The sequence below is a fragment of the Micropterus dolomieu genome, linkage group LG15 (assembly GCF_021292245.1).
Source record: "Micropterus dolomieu isolate WLL.071019.BEF.003 ecotype Adirondacks linkage group LG15, ASM2129224v1, whole genome shotgun sequence".
Taxonomy (NCBI): Eukaryota; Metazoa; Chordata; class Actinopteri; order Centrarchiformes; family Centrarchidae; genus Micropterus; species Micropterus dolomieu.
The window spans coordinates 6,724,233-6,739,603 of record NC_060164.1 but is presented as its reverse complement, the minus strand read 5'-3'; the positions used below and the strand labels follow the sequence as shown (position 1 = coordinate 6,739,603).

The 15,371-nt window shown below is 40.4% G+C and overlaps 2 protein-coding genes across 5 annotated transcripts in view; one reads left to right on the top strand and one right to left on the bottom strand.

Moving 5' to 3' along the window:
* si:dkey-192p21.6 (uncharacterized protein LOC565246 homolog) overlaps positions 1-12,179 on the bottom strand; it is a 24,924-nt gene extending 12,745 nt beyond the window's left edge. Inside the window, exons 1-10 of one of the 4 annotated variants that reach the window (XM_046070282.1) lie at positions 11,943-12,179; positions 11,405-11,490; positions 10,976-11,070; positions 9,655-9,776; positions 8,541-8,659; positions 6,552-6,621; positions 6,386-6,452; positions 4,457-4,539; positions 1,361-1,437; positions 340-370 (exon numbers count right to left, since the gene is read on the bottom strand). In XM_046070282.1, the coding sequence (XP_045926238.1) occupies positions 340-370; positions 1,361-1,437; positions 4,457-4,539; positions 6,386-6,452; positions 6,552-6,621; positions 8,541-8,659; positions 9,655-9,776; positions 10,976-11,070; positions 11,405-11,486 (746 nt within the window). In that variant the 5' untranslated portion in view covers positions 11,487-11,490; positions 11,943-12,179. Of the gene's footprint in view, positions 1-339; positions 371-1,360; positions 1,438-4,456; positions 4,540-6,385; positions 6,453-6,551; positions 6,622-8,540; positions 8,660-9,654; positions 9,777-10,975; positions 11,071-11,404 lie in introns of all 4 variants that reach the window. The other 3 variants (XM_046070283.1, XM_046070284.1, XM_046070281.1) reach the window with 3 other exon arrangements.
* Positions 12,180-12,275: 96 nt separating this feature from the next.
* Positions 12,276-15,094, top strand: pcbd1 (pterin-4 alpha-carbinolamine dehydratase/dimerization cofactor of hepatocyte nuclear factor 1 alpha). The gene is made up of 4 exons (XM_046070290.1): positions 12,276-12,421; positions 13,191-13,322; positions 13,416-13,496; positions 14,735-15,094. The coding sequence occupies exons 1-4, from the start codon at positions 12,419-12,421 to the stop codon at positions 14,825-14,827; spliced, it is 309 nt and encodes a 102-aa protein (XP_045926246.1). The 5' UTR covers positions 12,276-12,418; the 3' UTR covers positions 14,828-15,094.
* Positions 15,095-15,371: the final 277 nt, after the last annotated feature.

Here is a 15,371-nt window from a genome sequence, read left to right as displayed (position 1 = left end):
AGCTGTAATCGCAGCAAAAGGTGGCGCTACAAAGTATTAACTTATGGGGGCTGAATAATTTTGCACGCCCAATTTTTCAGTTTTTTATTTGTTAAAAAAGTTTGAAATATCCAATAAATTTCGTTCCACTTCATGATTGTGTCCCACTTGTTGTTGGTTCTTCACAAAAAATTACAGTTTTATATCTTTATGTTTGAAGCCTGAAATGTGGCAAAAGGTCGAATAGTTCAAGGGGGCCGAATACTTTCGCAAGGCACTGTATATTTATTGTGTGTACAAAAATATGCATATTTGCGTATATTAAATACGACTGAAAATGTCTCCTTGTATCAAACCTACCATGGCATGACAAGATCTGCCACAGTTAGACCTGCAACAAATCCAGACATAAATTAATATCAATAAACACAGACACTTGAAATTGATGCCATTATACAGAATTCACATTTCTTGCCCTTTTCTAATCTCTGTAATCCTAATTGACTACCAGATGAATAAAGAACAATGTTATGTCCTTAAAGTGCTGCTCCTATCATTAACTTTCCATTTTGAAAAGGTAAAAAAAAAAAATCCACACTCCTGTGACAGTAGCAGCCCTGCAGTAAAGAGAACATTAATCAAACCACCCCTGAAATCAATACACCCTTTTAGATGTGGCAAAGAGGCTAACATACAATTTAAATTGAGAACACCCCTAAACAATGCCATGGATTTCATAAAAGGTTGCAGTGACATTTTTACTTTAAAAAAAAAAACTTTCATTAACCAAGAAAAAGGGATTCGGCTGTCTCTTTGGGTCAGAGGTGCCTTGCTCCAGGGTTCCTCAAAAGTGGCTGCTGCAAGAGGCAAGTAGCACTCATTCAATGCCCCCTCCCATATTCTCCCAGCTGCTATTTAAAAACTCATCCCTCCTCCTTCTCGTCTCCTCCCTGGTTGTTAATAACAATAAAAATCTATGGATTGTGCCTTTGATTTGGCTGGTTTGAGGAATGGCATTCTGTGTGTTTGAGACTGCATTCATCACAATTAGTGACAACAGGTCAGAAAATGCTGCAGACATGGTGAGGAGACTGCTGCCATTGAATGATTGCCTCAAGTTCACACATTAATTTCCTATCTGGCATCATGTGAAAGAAGGTGTACATTAAAGACTGAAGTATCTGCTCCTTCCATGAAACAACCACTGTAAACTGTTGGTCCTTTCAGCTAATTAAATCTAATTTAACTGCAGATGCAGATGAAGGGAAGCAAAATTAAAGAGTTTCAAATTGTTATAAGGGTGCAGGTTGTACTACACAAGCTGCAGGATAACTCTTTGTTTTGTTTAATTTTGTATTTTTGTGTATGTCTTATACTTAACCATTCCAGGGTGCATGTTGGAAGAACCAGTAGCCTCCTCCACCATAGTTCACAAAAACCATCACGGTCAGGGAAAACCTACAAAGACAGAACATTGAGTAAGCACTATATTACACTGTATGCTAAATCAGTAACAACTGGGATTAACCTTCATGTAGTGGACTAAAATGGAAATATGGTTGAAAATGGTTAACTGTTATAAATAGATGAAATACAGAATAAAACATTCATATCCAACGGTGTTATTACAATCTTGCTACATACATCTGACACAATATTAACTTCTGAATTCAAGTTTAAGAGACCAGAGGAGGGGCTTCTTATTCTGTAACACTCCAAATGCAAGGTAATGCAATCTAAGCATTATGAATCACTCAGGAAATGAACACTTGTCCTCTGGATCTCCTCAAGCAGGAGTGCTGACTAAAGACTTTGCGTCTAATATATGATACACTTTATACTAGCACTGGCCAAGGCTGCTGAAAAACAGCACACGTGATGGAGTGCTTCACTGAATCAGACATTGGAGGGAAAATGGTGTTCGCGTTGCATGTCCGAAAATGGGTGGGGGCTATTACACAGCACAAACTTGCGGGGGAATGAAAATGGTTGCGTGGTCTACAGAGTTTTGCTCTGGGGCAGATTCAATCCTTTCACCATACTAAATACTTGAATTTATGCTTTTGATTCAAGTGTTATTTAATCAAATAGGGAAAAAAGTATCATGAGGGGGTCTTTAAGAACCTTAACAAGATTAGGACAACCTCTAAGAACAAGACTGCCTGATAAGGTGCACTGTGTCTACCTCTGCCTCCTCTTGTTTTTCTGCTTAGATTCAATTAAGAGGTGCACCAAAGCCATTACAGCTCTTTTAGCCCCAACCTGCGGATACAAGATTTTAATCGGCCACTATCATCTCAAAAGGGCTATTAAAGTAGAGTAAACCCTGCTGCATGTGTCCATGTACTCTCTCTCTCTCTCTCTCTCTCTCTCTCGCTCTCTCTCTCTCTCTCTCTCACACACACACACACACACACACACACACACACACACACACACACATAGGCTATCATTGAAATTTTGACAAACATATCCATTAGTCGCCATAGTGACAAAGACAAAGAGGTTAAATCACTAGCCAGATGAGACCTGGTAAAAATCACTGCAATATCAGGGCTTATTGGCCATCGTTTTAATCAAAACACTTTGGGTGTCTGATTGTGAATGCAAGCTCCGTTTTAGGGAAGATAACAGATTACATTAGAAATGCTACAGACATGTGACACTAGTGGCTGCTAATTATGATTAAGGGAAACTATAAATGCTTAATTAATATGGGTAGTGAGATCACTTTGCTTTATGTCACCCCAAAGTTAATATAAGATCATGTCCAGGTTGAAGCGCCACAGGCTTGTTTCTTGGTTTCCTAATCAGGTTCAAGTTGTAAATATCCCTGTGAAGCTCTCCAATGAACATTTGTCACTTCAGTAATAGACTTAATTCATGTCTGGGAATCAGTGTTCACGATTTATAGCTAACAGATTACAGACAGACGTGTCTTTCTTGCAGCAGTGATAAGTGGTTATGACTCACTGATAGACGCTTATGGACTTCTTTGATTTGAATCACTGTACATGCATTACCAATTAGAGTATTAGCTTAGAACATTTCCCCGTTGCAAATGGATAGTTACACTCTATCACTGCAGAATATTGAGTTACCTTCTGTGGTGGCCATATCAAGTACATGGACACCTTATTTAGTCACAATAAATTAATACTTGACTGGAAATGCCAAGGTTTTGCTTTCTTTGAGGTCAAACTTCAGAGCATATCTGAAACTGAATCGGAGGAAAACTTGGAGCCTAGTCAAAATAAGGCACAGAATGAGTCGGCCACCTGGTGTTAAATGGAACTGACGATCCACTGTTTTGCTGTAATAGTTGTTGCCTCTGTTGTACAGTATAGTAACTGCTAACTACTGACAGTGCAATTTTCAGCAGTAAGGAAACAAGCGACAGGCTTTTAGCAGTGTGGCACAAGATTAAAATCCAAATCCTTTTAGAAAAATTAACGTGCCACCGTGCCCTACTGTTCTCTGTATATCATGTCAGCCGAGCCTGAGCAATGATCAGAAAAATCTTTCGTCTCAGAAGAAAATCCTTTTGCCTTCAGAAATGTCTCAGCATTTATGGCAGATGACTGATGTGTCTGTTCTCTGTAGAAAGTTGTTACTTATCAGGGGTATGGATCATAAGTCACGGGGCTGAGGAAGCACACGCAGCGTTAATCTTGAGCGCTGAGTCACAGTTTGATTAAGTGTGTTGTCAGGTATGAGAATTTCCAGTATTACCAATCAGGACGTCAATATGTGACAAGTATTTGTAACCCCTGGAGTGATTTTTCAGCTAATAAGATTGAACAGGACTGCGGCACAAAGTGTAACTGAAGGGGAATGAAATCGAAATGTATCCTTTTTCTGGTGCTAGTACTCATGCACTTCCAAACTAAATAAAACTATGTGGTATTCAGAATTGAGCACATATGCACGTGGGTTTCAGATGGCTTTTCATCCAAAAGGAAGCCACAGATGAAGAAGATGCCAATCGTCTGCTGGATACTGCCTGTGTGCAGCTGGATTTCCTCTTGCTGTCCATTTTGGCAGGAGATCTACGGCCGTGTGGATGTGTGCTGATATGTTGACGGTATTATTACATCAATTATTTGGCAAGGGGGAGGTCAAAGCCACACCAGCATCCTGTTTCCAGAGAGGCGTGCTTTGTGTCTACCCCCAGGCCACAATTAAGGCTAGCAGGGAGCCCAGATTCAATCACATGCATCACTCCTGTCCAACAGAAACACACTGTTCCAAACCCGAGACGCACTGATATCAGCAATCCTGCCCAAAGCTATACCGCCTGATAACAAAAGCTTGGGGGAGCATGTGGCCAGACTGTGACCCCTGTAATTATTCATTATGCCGGGCCTGTAGATCTTCATCATGCCTCAAACTGTTCTAAAAAGACTTGTGAAACATGTGAACGAACCGCATGTGGTGATAGATTGATAAACAGGATGGTTGTTGATGGCGTACATACCCTCGGAAAGTGTCCAGTGAGCGCAGACGCGTTGGCTTAGCTTTACTGGTACTGTGCTCAGCTTCACAAGCTTGTGGTCTGTCCTGTAGGGAGTAGGAAAAAAATATTGTCAGAACTCTGGCTTTTAAATAACCAGACACCAGTGTGGGTCATGTAAACTTGTACGGCAAGAAGCAACATTTGTCAATTCCCAATTTATGGCTACTTTAAGTAGAGGTTGAATGTCTGTTTTTTCAACTTGTGACTGTTATTTCTTTTTGTTGATGCAGCTGATTTCTGTTTGCATTTGTTAGCTTTTTCAGGCCTATTCATTAACATATTAAAGTAATGTTAACAGGCAGTTGGGGGCAGAGGAACAAAGTGTAAACACAACAATGATGGCCTCATAAAGTTGATGAGTATTAGTAAAACTTTACCCAATCACACATCCAGCAGACAGGCAGAGCAACATTAGCATTCATTTGGAGCCGTGTTTCTGGCCACCTGGTGAATGTAAATCCAAAATTCACTCTCCCTTGAGCTCTCTTTTTTAAAACAGTGCACTATGTTCACTGGGTAACTGTTAACTTTGTCTGTCTATCTTTTGGTGTTGGGCAGGTAGTGTAAAGTGAGCCATTGCTAATGTAACAATATTGATTAGTGCAGCTTTAAATATTGTTCTTTTTTTCCAATTAGTTGCCTCATTTTACTTTGAACACTTTAATATCAAAGTGCTGATAAAATACCTCTTTTAATAGCTGGCAAGTTCTGCTAATTGCCATTAAGTTTAAAATTACCCTCTTTTGTAGCAGTGATTAAATATGATTACATTATAATTACAGTTCTTTCTCTTGAAGTGGTCACATTGTTTTGTGTACTCTATAGATTAACATTGAAATAAAAAAAGCAGAGAGATTAGAAAGAGGACACATTTAGAAATAGGCCTACATAAAATGGCATGTAGCAACTACATATAATATATATATGTAATCCAAACTTGTCGGAAGATTTTACATAACTATAATTGTTCTAAGATGAAGAAATGTTGAGAAAACCAAAAATCAAAAGTGCCCCACTGGTAAGAACTCCTCAAAACATTGGGCATCTATTTGTCCTGGGTCATCCTCTGTGCTGTGTGGCGGCGCCTCTTTTTCCTTCTCTCTGTGAAGGCAGCATTGAGATTACTCTGGCCTGTTGCCCCCTCAGTTGGATTAGCCTGCATCACTGGCCTCCATGCAGCAGTTTAAAGAGCCAGAGCAGGAAGACACCAGCACTAATATGTTATGATGGATCTGCATGCCATCCAGACAGCATATGGAGGACAGAGACGTCTTGCTTGGAAGAATGAGAGGAGTCATTCATGCTCACCAAAAATACACAGCAGCTCTTGCCATCAAGCAAGATGATTGGACGGATACAACGCTCTGCCGCTTCCATGTAAGTCTGCTGTACAATTGGCTCTGCTAACATTTGTATCAATCATTCCATTAGTGTCTCCCAAACGGCTTGATGACTGGAGTCTCTGAGCAATTTTGGTATGTTTCTCAGGCTGTGTTGTTGGCCAATGAAAATAATGCAATGTAACTGTTGGATCAAGGCAATGTTGACTTTTGCTTACAAAAAAAAGCATAAAGTCAATCATATATTGCAGTGAAGAAATGTGTTCTTCTGTAAGATTTAATTTCCAGGCACAGAAAAGGAAATTTCGTCGATAAAGACACCAACTGTAACAAAGTCTTCCATTTTTTTTTTTCATATGCACAGTGTTAATGACCAAAATAGCGGGTTTAATGGTACATTTAGAACATTTTTTTAGTATCTTACCAGACTACCACTTGATTGGTTTATGATTGATCTAAATCAAATCTATCAAAGCATGCATCTGCGTTGTCTCGTTGCATTTATTAAGAAATGAATCTAATGGAATTTCAGAAGCAGCATTTTACTTACATTATCCACTGCGTACTGTGGGCCTTGGCAGCAAATGATCTTAATAAATGCTGATGTGCAACGCCTCCTGTAAACAGAACAAAAGTTTGGGCTGCCTGGTTCTGATGGAAGAGGAATCAGTGCAGAATGGTATTTTCATTGTGGATGATAAAATACATATGGGTACCTGCAGATATAGGGCGCCACAACAAATAAGAGAGTGATCATGGCCAGTAAGAGAGCTGCCACCAGAAGAGCTGGAAAATAAGAAAATCTTTACAAATGGACATTTTGTGATCAGACTGCACCACCCTACGTCATAGTCTTTCTGTCTGGAAGTCCATGTCAGGACCTTTAAATTGTACATCTCTGTCAGAATAGGCCTGGTAATCAGTCCAAACCATCAGCTTTACTCGCCTCTGGACTCCCTTGTGGCTCTCTGTCAGTCAACCAGTGTCAAAGGGGATCCCCCAAGTGACAAACAAGAACCAAATGGAAAACTCTTGGTCGACCCATCAACTCATCTCAATCACTCTGGGTAATCTAACCCTGCTGGCGTCCAAATAGGAAAATGTAAGGCTACACTGGAACAAGGACAAGAAAACAAAGTGCTGGTCAGCCAGAGGGCATCATAGGAGCGGTGTCAAGATAAGGTTTACAGTATGAAAGGGCACCAAATGCTGCAGCTGAGATCTCTTTTACTTGCTGTAGAAATAAAGAAATCTACCCAGAGCATAGAACATGGATTGGGATAAAGCTTATTCATTCATTGTTTAAGGAACAAATGTATCAATGCACTATGTAGATAGAAATTTTAGATAATAGTGCAACATAAAGGATGCTAAATACAGCATAATCTAATTTTGAACTTCTTTTCTGCAAACTGAAATGCAAGTTTGCTACATTATTGCTCACCCATCATCACCAGCATTACTACTGATTATAAAACTATAACACATAGACTCAGGAGATATCAGCGTGGTCTTCTTGCGTCAAAGTACAGGAAACACGGGGGCAGTACGCTCAGTGATTGTGTTTGGAAAAACAAACATAAAGAAGCCATTTTAACCTGAGCTGAATCCACACTATGACAAAGAGTGGTCACTTCATTGCTTAGGAAAAGTCATGGCATCTCTGGCGTAATAATCTCATAAAAACCCCATAAAGCTCTCAGCACACAAAGCGAAACAACACTAGCCGTCTACAAACAGCCATGCTCGCGCTATTAGCTGTTGCCAGAATAAATAGGAAATGAATGGAGGCATTTCAGAACAACTCGATTAAGTTCAATTCATCAATATGTTTGCTAAAGTCGAACAAACACTTAATGGCAGTCGATATTGTGGATTTCTTTGTGAGAATTAGGGCCTCAGCAGGTGACTTGTGGTTTGTGGTACAATGCAGAATACAGTACTAACATGATTAAAAGGTGGATCTGATAGCAGCTGCACAGAAACATATCCTTGAAGAATACCCAACACATGACCTCATGAAGCCCCACGGCCAATCAATCTGAGACTCTGAAGTAAACTTTGAAATTCCCTAACAAGGCAACTCTAACCTGTCTTGAGTTGCTGACCAGACCATTACTTAAGCTGAGCAAGTCCTATGGGGAGTTTGTATAATCACCGGTCTGTGGAGCTAATGGAAGCTCATCATACCGTGAGGGGTGCAGTCACACTGACCATATATCTGCTTGGATAATGGCTACTTGGCCTTAAAAGTCTGATCTACAACATAATCTGCAATATTGTTAAGTAGAGTGTACATTATGGAGAGTGACGCTTTCAAAATCCCATTACGGCCTAATCCTTCCACACTCCCTAATGTATTACCCACAATCCTCCTCGCGTGGAGCCAGGCCTTCAAAACAAACAGAAAAGCTTTTCTTTTATCCCTTTTCAAGAAAGCATGTCTTATCTGATCAATACACATCATGTCCCAAGAGATGGATGAGAATTGCTGCTCAGTAGATGTGGACAAGTCAAGTGATTCTCCTCTTTGCTGACTCAATTAAATAGAGAGTGGATCAAATGTTTGGGCTCAGAGTGGACACGAGTCCTTTTGCTGTCACTCCGTCTCACCAAAGCGATCACGTTCCCTCTCGTGTCAGTTACTATGCGAGTGATTACTGAATTTCATCAACCTGCATTCTTTATCCGTGTTGTGCACTTACGTAGGTATGCATTGTTCGGTGTTTTATCGACAGCGTGCGTGCAGCTGGGTTTACTCGGGGCCTCTGACATCTGGATCCAAATAGAGTAATGTCCACCTTCTCCATATGTCTGACTCCACCTGCATCCAAAAGTGAAAAAAGTCAAGTTGAGACACACTTCCTTTTAAAAGCACATAAAACTACAGACTGTCTTTATCTGAGCCACTCTGAAATAATATTCCTGTAGAAGCACAGATTAAATGACTTTTTTTCACCAACAGCTGCTGTTTTCTTGACCAGACTGTTTTAAAAAAGGCTCTCCCTATCTAGTTCTGATACTTCTAGTTTTAAAACACAGGTGAAGCTCAGGAGCACCACCTAGTGTCTGCAGACTTAAAGTGCCTCTCTCTGTTCTGTCAACATGGGCACTTTCAGGCCCCAAACAACACACGCATTACACGCTTACATTGATCCACTCTTGGGATGCCATACTAGCTATCACTTGGAGTGTTTTTTCAAAGGGGAATAGGAAATCAATAGCATCACCGTCTGGTTAGAGACCTCAGCATTGATCCAGGCAGCACAAGACCAGACCTCTGAGAGGGCAAGAAAAAGCACCAGAGGCATGTCATGTTGCAACCGAATGTCCCACACCATGTTTACAGGTGACCCCTGAATGGAAACCTCTGCCCTGCTGTCTTGTCAATCCTGATTGTTTATAAACATGGCAACTGTCTCCTCCAGTTAACGTCCCTGCTGAGGTTTCCACAAGACATGTAGCTTTGAAGCTTTAATGAGCCCTTTTCATCAATATTGAAATGCCAGGCCTTATTAACCCGCAAAAAGGCTCCTGATCAATACCCAGCGAGGTAGTTTAAAGGAGGGCATCACTCAGGTCCAGAAAGCAGGTCAGGATTACTCCCCCAGCTCTGTAAATAATCTTGCGGACTGCTGATGCAATCATCGGATGCCACCACACTATTTCATGCCTGGAAACAACAGCAACACACTCCCACAGGCAGAGTAATATGAGTAAAGAGGAAATAAATCAGCATTTCTACCTCTGCGCATCGTAGGTGAAATAAACAGCTGGTTAGACGTTATCGATGCTTTGGTGGAATGTTAAATATGTTACCTGCAGAGAGTTGCATTCCTGGTCTGTGATTCCACTCGCATAGTCAGAGTGAATCTAGTGCTGATAATCGCAGATGCATTGTTGTTGTTGGGTTTCACAGATGCCAAATGCTGGTACACACACTGAGAAGTAAAAACAGGTGAAACTCTTAAAAACCATCAGGAAGTGTGCAGTCAGGAGCAATGGGTGGGTAGTCTCAAGCCAAATCTGATGGGGTCATGACAACTAAAGGAATAAGTATTGAAAGGTTTTATTTGAAAGATACATAAGTAATATGTGGCTTGCTCCTATGGTTGTGCTAAAAGAACAGAAAGCAGAAAAAATAATATATGTAAAAAAAAAAAGAAAAAGGAACATGTCCACAGGTGCAATGTGCAGGGCAATGCAAAGGATTCACTGAAGACAATGTGCTTGTCGAGATAAAATAAGCAATCTACATTTCTTGCTAAATTAGGTATATTTTTCTGAATTTCCTTGTGAAATACAGGGTTTCCTCTACTCCAATCCTTCAACTGAAACAATCTAAAAGGACAAATGACTCTTAACTGTTAAAAAATGCTAAGTAAGACCATAACTTGTGACAATGGCTTGCAAAGAAGATATTAATTTGTTTTAAAGGATCACAAGCTAAAAACGTTGGGGACTTGAGAGGTTGGAAAAGCAGGCAACTTTTAGAAGTACATACAAAAAGGCAGGTAAATAGTAGATTTAATCACTTGTAAAATTGACATGATGCTTCTCTTTTATACCCTGAAAGTCTATTATAGTGTCACTACAGTGATCAATTTTACTCCAGTTTACTAGTTATAAAGGAGTAAACCTGACATGAGATTTTTAACAGAGAGAGTGCATTACAAACTGATTATGTGTGTTAGGGTGGGTAACCCTAACCCTAAAAACGTGGACAGTTACCAGGCAGCGGAGCTCTGATTAAAGTTGCTACTGTGTTGCTCCGTGGAATATGTAGGATCCAGTGTTTGTGAAGCTTGACTCATACTAGGTACTAAAAGTCGGGGTATCACACATGTTGACCATTCTTTAAAAAAATCTGTCTCATGTGAGTCCCCCAACTTAAGTACCCCTTTAACATTTCTAGTGACTGAGGACTGAGGAACAAGAAGGATCTGGGTGAGTAACATGAAGGTCACAGTGTTTTACAGTGTCTGCTCTATGTGCATCACGAAAGCTGACACATCCATAGAAGTATATAACTTAAGTAATTTTGCTGACATATGTGCTCATTTCCTAAAAAGTAAAATAAACCTGGACAAACAGATAGACACAAACAGAGACAGTATATAAACATATATATATTCTTTACCTTGTAGCAGTAATCGGACGTGAAGAAGATCTGCACTTCTCTTGTTAGCTGGTTGTGAAATGTTAACAAAGCCTGATCCATTTTCAGAGCTGGCCCTGCATACATTCAAAACAGCACTGATTTACAGCCGGTACACTAAGCTTTTTGTACATCATAAATATAAGATAGCTGAAGGGTATATCAGATTGCTGTCACCAACAAGATCATAACACTGAATCGATACTATTGACTAAGTGCTCTTTCTACTGACATGTCCATTTATTCTAATTTAATTTTAACCATGATTATGAAAACCAAACATTGTAACGAGTAGCTAAGCTTTAGTAGACTCTTGTGTCAAATTGTCGCTACAGGAACACTTTTGACTCCATGACTGTTTAAGACCCAGAATGATCCACTTCTACCACTAATGAATCACAGAAGACTCACCTGAAGTTAAGTGCCCTCCATGGCTGCTGGTTGCAAGGATTAACAAAGTTAGACTGGCTTGTAGCAGTTTCCTGGGCTCCATGTTGCTGTTTGAAAACAGCCACTTACAATACCCATTTTTATAACACTCGGGCCAACATAAAAAGCGGTCAAAGGGCAGCATGCATGCGTGGTTGGTGGTTCCTTTTATCTGGTTTGTGATGCACATTTTCGAAGGACTTTTAGTCCACAATATGTATGTGGTACAGATAACGGATAAAATAAGAATGAATGATGAAAACAGACACTTTACAAGTTTAAAACGCTTATTTGAGTGAGCGTGTGTATTAATGTGGAAGCCAGACAGATAAGCAACATTTCCTAACTAATATATATAACCATTTGACTCCAATCTAATGGCTTGCCTTCCTTTCTAACCAAAACACTCATTCACATAACATTCCCATTTCCCCATCCAGCCAACCGTTAAATGCTGATCACTTGTCACAACTCTCCCTCTCCTCATTTCATTAACCAGTTAATTTCCCTGAGCGCTCACTGTGACAGATGAGTTCACCGGGGCAATCTCACAGGAGCAGCTCATTAACCTTTGACATGAACTCCATCAGCTGAAGAGCAGAGCTTGCTTTAAATCTGCTGTCCTGTTGAACTGAGACATCACTGACGGTGAAAAATTATTCTAAAGCTTAAGTTGTGTGTGCGTATACCATATAAAATAGATTAAAGAGTGTATAAGAGTATCTTCATCCTTTCATCACACAGCAAACACTGCTGCACTGGCCTTGGTGTCGAATCACAAAAGCTGGCCTCACCCATGCCTTGTGCAACAGATATAACAACAGAGTAACCTATCAGCAGTGGGGAATTTTGCTCAGGCTTCTCTGGGGGCAGCTAAGCAGGACCCACGGCTCATGTGTTGGATGGATTCATTCCAGTTGCTCTCACTGGCTGCCATAGCAGATTAGCCTCTGTGCAACAGGGACCCTCCTCTGTGCATGAAAACACTCTGCAAACATGGTGAGTACACAACCTCTCTACACTGTGTGTCCAGGCTGCTACACAGGGCTGCTTACAGCCTCACACACCTGTTGCCATTTAGTCACTCTCATAGTGTAAAACTCTGCTAGATAATGTTTTAAAGCAGGCTGACAAACGTGGATGTTCAGATAGATACATTCAATACAGAGTTTCATCTGTGGCAGCATGATTTGGCCAGGATTAGACAGATACAATCACTTTTTCCACTGTGTGTGATGAATAGGCGAGGTTTAAGCCAGTGGGTATTGTCTGGGTGCTTCCCGTTCGCTCCACTGATAGAGCAGATTAGAGTGTTGCTATGATACCTGTTGATGTCACTGGTCAGTTTCAGGCTGTGGTTGTGACATGTTTGCTCTTTTGGTTTATAAGCATGACCACTCATGTGGAGACAAAGCCTGCTCTCGGCTGTGCAATAAAATCACATCTATTTGGGGAATGTTGCAAAGTGTTGCCAGTGCAATTTAGATTTTAGATAGTGAGGCTCATGCAGGCTCAACAAAATGCGCATTACTAACTTTAAATCCATGTGACCCTGCATCATGTGTCACAATTAGGAACTGAGTGACCAAAAGGGAGCCCCACCCCCTCGCACCACCCACTACATACCTTTGAACCAGCTAGTTTTTTTAAACCAGGAATTCAGTCTGATTGTTTCCAGATGGGATCCTATGCAACCAATCACAGTTTGTGTTTGTGAAACTGCCCCTCTCAGATCTGCTGTACTGTTACCTCTGCTCTTTTCTACCAGGCTGGTAAAATTCAGAGTCTGTCTGAGGAGGAGAGGACCCACCTACTCCCCCTGCTACGCAACGCTCAGTGGGTGGAGGTTGGGGAACGGGACGCCATTTACAAAGAGTTTATTTTTAAAGACTTCAATCAGGTTCCTAATATATCATATCAACCTGCAAAACCAGCAACGACTGTACGTTATCTTTATACACACTTAACAGAATATGATGTTTTTTCCTTTCAGGCTTTTGGTTTCATGGCCAGAGTGGCTTTACAAGCAGAGAAGATGGACCATCATCCGGAGTGGTTCAATGTCTATAACAAGGTATAAAAGACTAATAAAGACTCATGCAAAGGAGATTACAACCATTAGGGGGGTTGGACTTGGTCCCGAGTGGCTTTCCTTGCTAAAGACCAGCCCATTATTGTGACCATGTACTAGATCTACAAATTCATTAGTCTTTTTAATAACATAATCTAAATGTATCTTTTAATGTAATATCATGATAAAGACACTCCCTTAACAAAGCACTGTCCTAATAACTGAAGTCGGCTGATTCAACACGACTTTCTGCTGCCACAAAACTTACAAGCTCACACAGGTTTATAAGCAAAGCTTCAATTTGACTCTTTCAAGCTTTTTAAAGTTATTGTGAAAGAGCTCCACGGAGTGTGCTAGCGTCTTTCAGCTTATTGTTTTGATCCTATGGCCTGCCACTTTACTGTTTTGGCTAACTTTTACTGCTCTTACCACCATCGCTTCCAAACGCAGCAGGCAGTTGTTTTACGCCTAAAGCTCTGGTAAACTCACTGTACGCTCCCTGTTCAACACCAAACAGACAGACATAGTTAACTAGCTGGTGAAGGTAGCAGAGCATTTAGCAGCTATAGAGCCAGACTGAAACAGAGCTTTAAAAAAAAAAAGATTACATTCACCAAAGGGCCAGAAACACAACTACTAACATAAACTCTGTGTCTGCACAGTAACTGCTGCAGAAAGTGGCCAAAAAGTAAATTAATGCAGGCTTAAAATATTTTTTCAAATATAAAATAGTTTTAAAAATATAAAATCTTTTTTGTATGGGAGGCCCTTGTTAAAAATGTCGACGCCATGCCCCCAGCCTCTTCATAAGCTAGGCATGTAATTAAATTTTTAAATTTGAACACAAAAATGTTTGCATTTATGTTGTTTATATACATTTTAAAATGATAACATTATTGCAAATTGTGCTGGATTGACACTGCCTTCGCCATTTTATTTACTTTAACTGACTTCACTGTTAAACTTGAATTGAAATTTCAACTACACTTCAAATGACACACTTAATGCCTTCCCTCATCTGACACTGCTTTTATGAGTTTAACTTCTATTTGTTCCCGATGGAGGCATGGATCTGACTTGGCTGACTGGACACTTTCTGATATACACTGAAGCACCATGTTAGGCTATAGCAAACACACTCAGATATACTTTAGAAAAAAAAACGAGCCTGTTCTAGTCACATGAATAGTGTCATACTCACAGTTTTCCCTTCTCTGCACCGTATCCCTTTGTTCCCCTAGGTCCAGATCACTCTCAGCACACATGACTGCGGGGGGCTGTCCCAGCGTGACATTACTTTGGCCACCTTCATTGACCAGGCATCCCTTATGTGACTACCAAACATTGTCAGTCATTTCAATAGTGAAAACTGAAAAGTGCTGGAGCTCTTCATTTATTCATTCCACTGAGATAACTTTGAGCATGTGGCCTGCAAATCCAAAGAATACAAACCAGTTAATTTCAATGTATTATGAATAACTTTGATGTAGGTGTTTTTAAAAATATGCTGCTGTTGTTGGTTTTTCACTTAAAATGAAAATAATTGAGATTAGCCAAAGGTAAATGTGCTCATTGTGAACATAAAAATATTGAAAACACAACACTGTAGACCATCTGCTTTGGTGTACCTGTGTGAACTGCTCTGAGTGGGTTAACAGTGTTTGCTATGTGCTAGGAGAAACTAGCAGGTGCTTCCTAACCTAAAATAAATCTGCTAAATCAGGATGCACTCTGACATGTACAGAGATTTAACAATTGTTCAACCTTGGACATTCAGACCCTCACATGATGACAAAGTGTACAGGGGTGGCCAAAAGTCAGAACGTCCTTACAATTTAATGCGATCTAGTGCTCTTAAAACACCAAACTGTGTTCTCG

Excerpts from the sequence above, each read along its gene's own strand:
- pcbd1 (XM_046070290.1), top strand. Across the intron at positions 13,323-13,415 it reads TTTTTAAAGACTTCAATCAG|GCTTTTGGTTTCATGGCCAG; the intron begins GTTCCTAATATA and ends TTTTCCTTTCAG. Across the intron at positions 13,497-14,734 it reads GGTTCAATGTCTATAACAAG|GTCCAGATCACTCTCAGCAC; the intron begins GTATAAAAGACT and ends TTGTTCCCCTAG.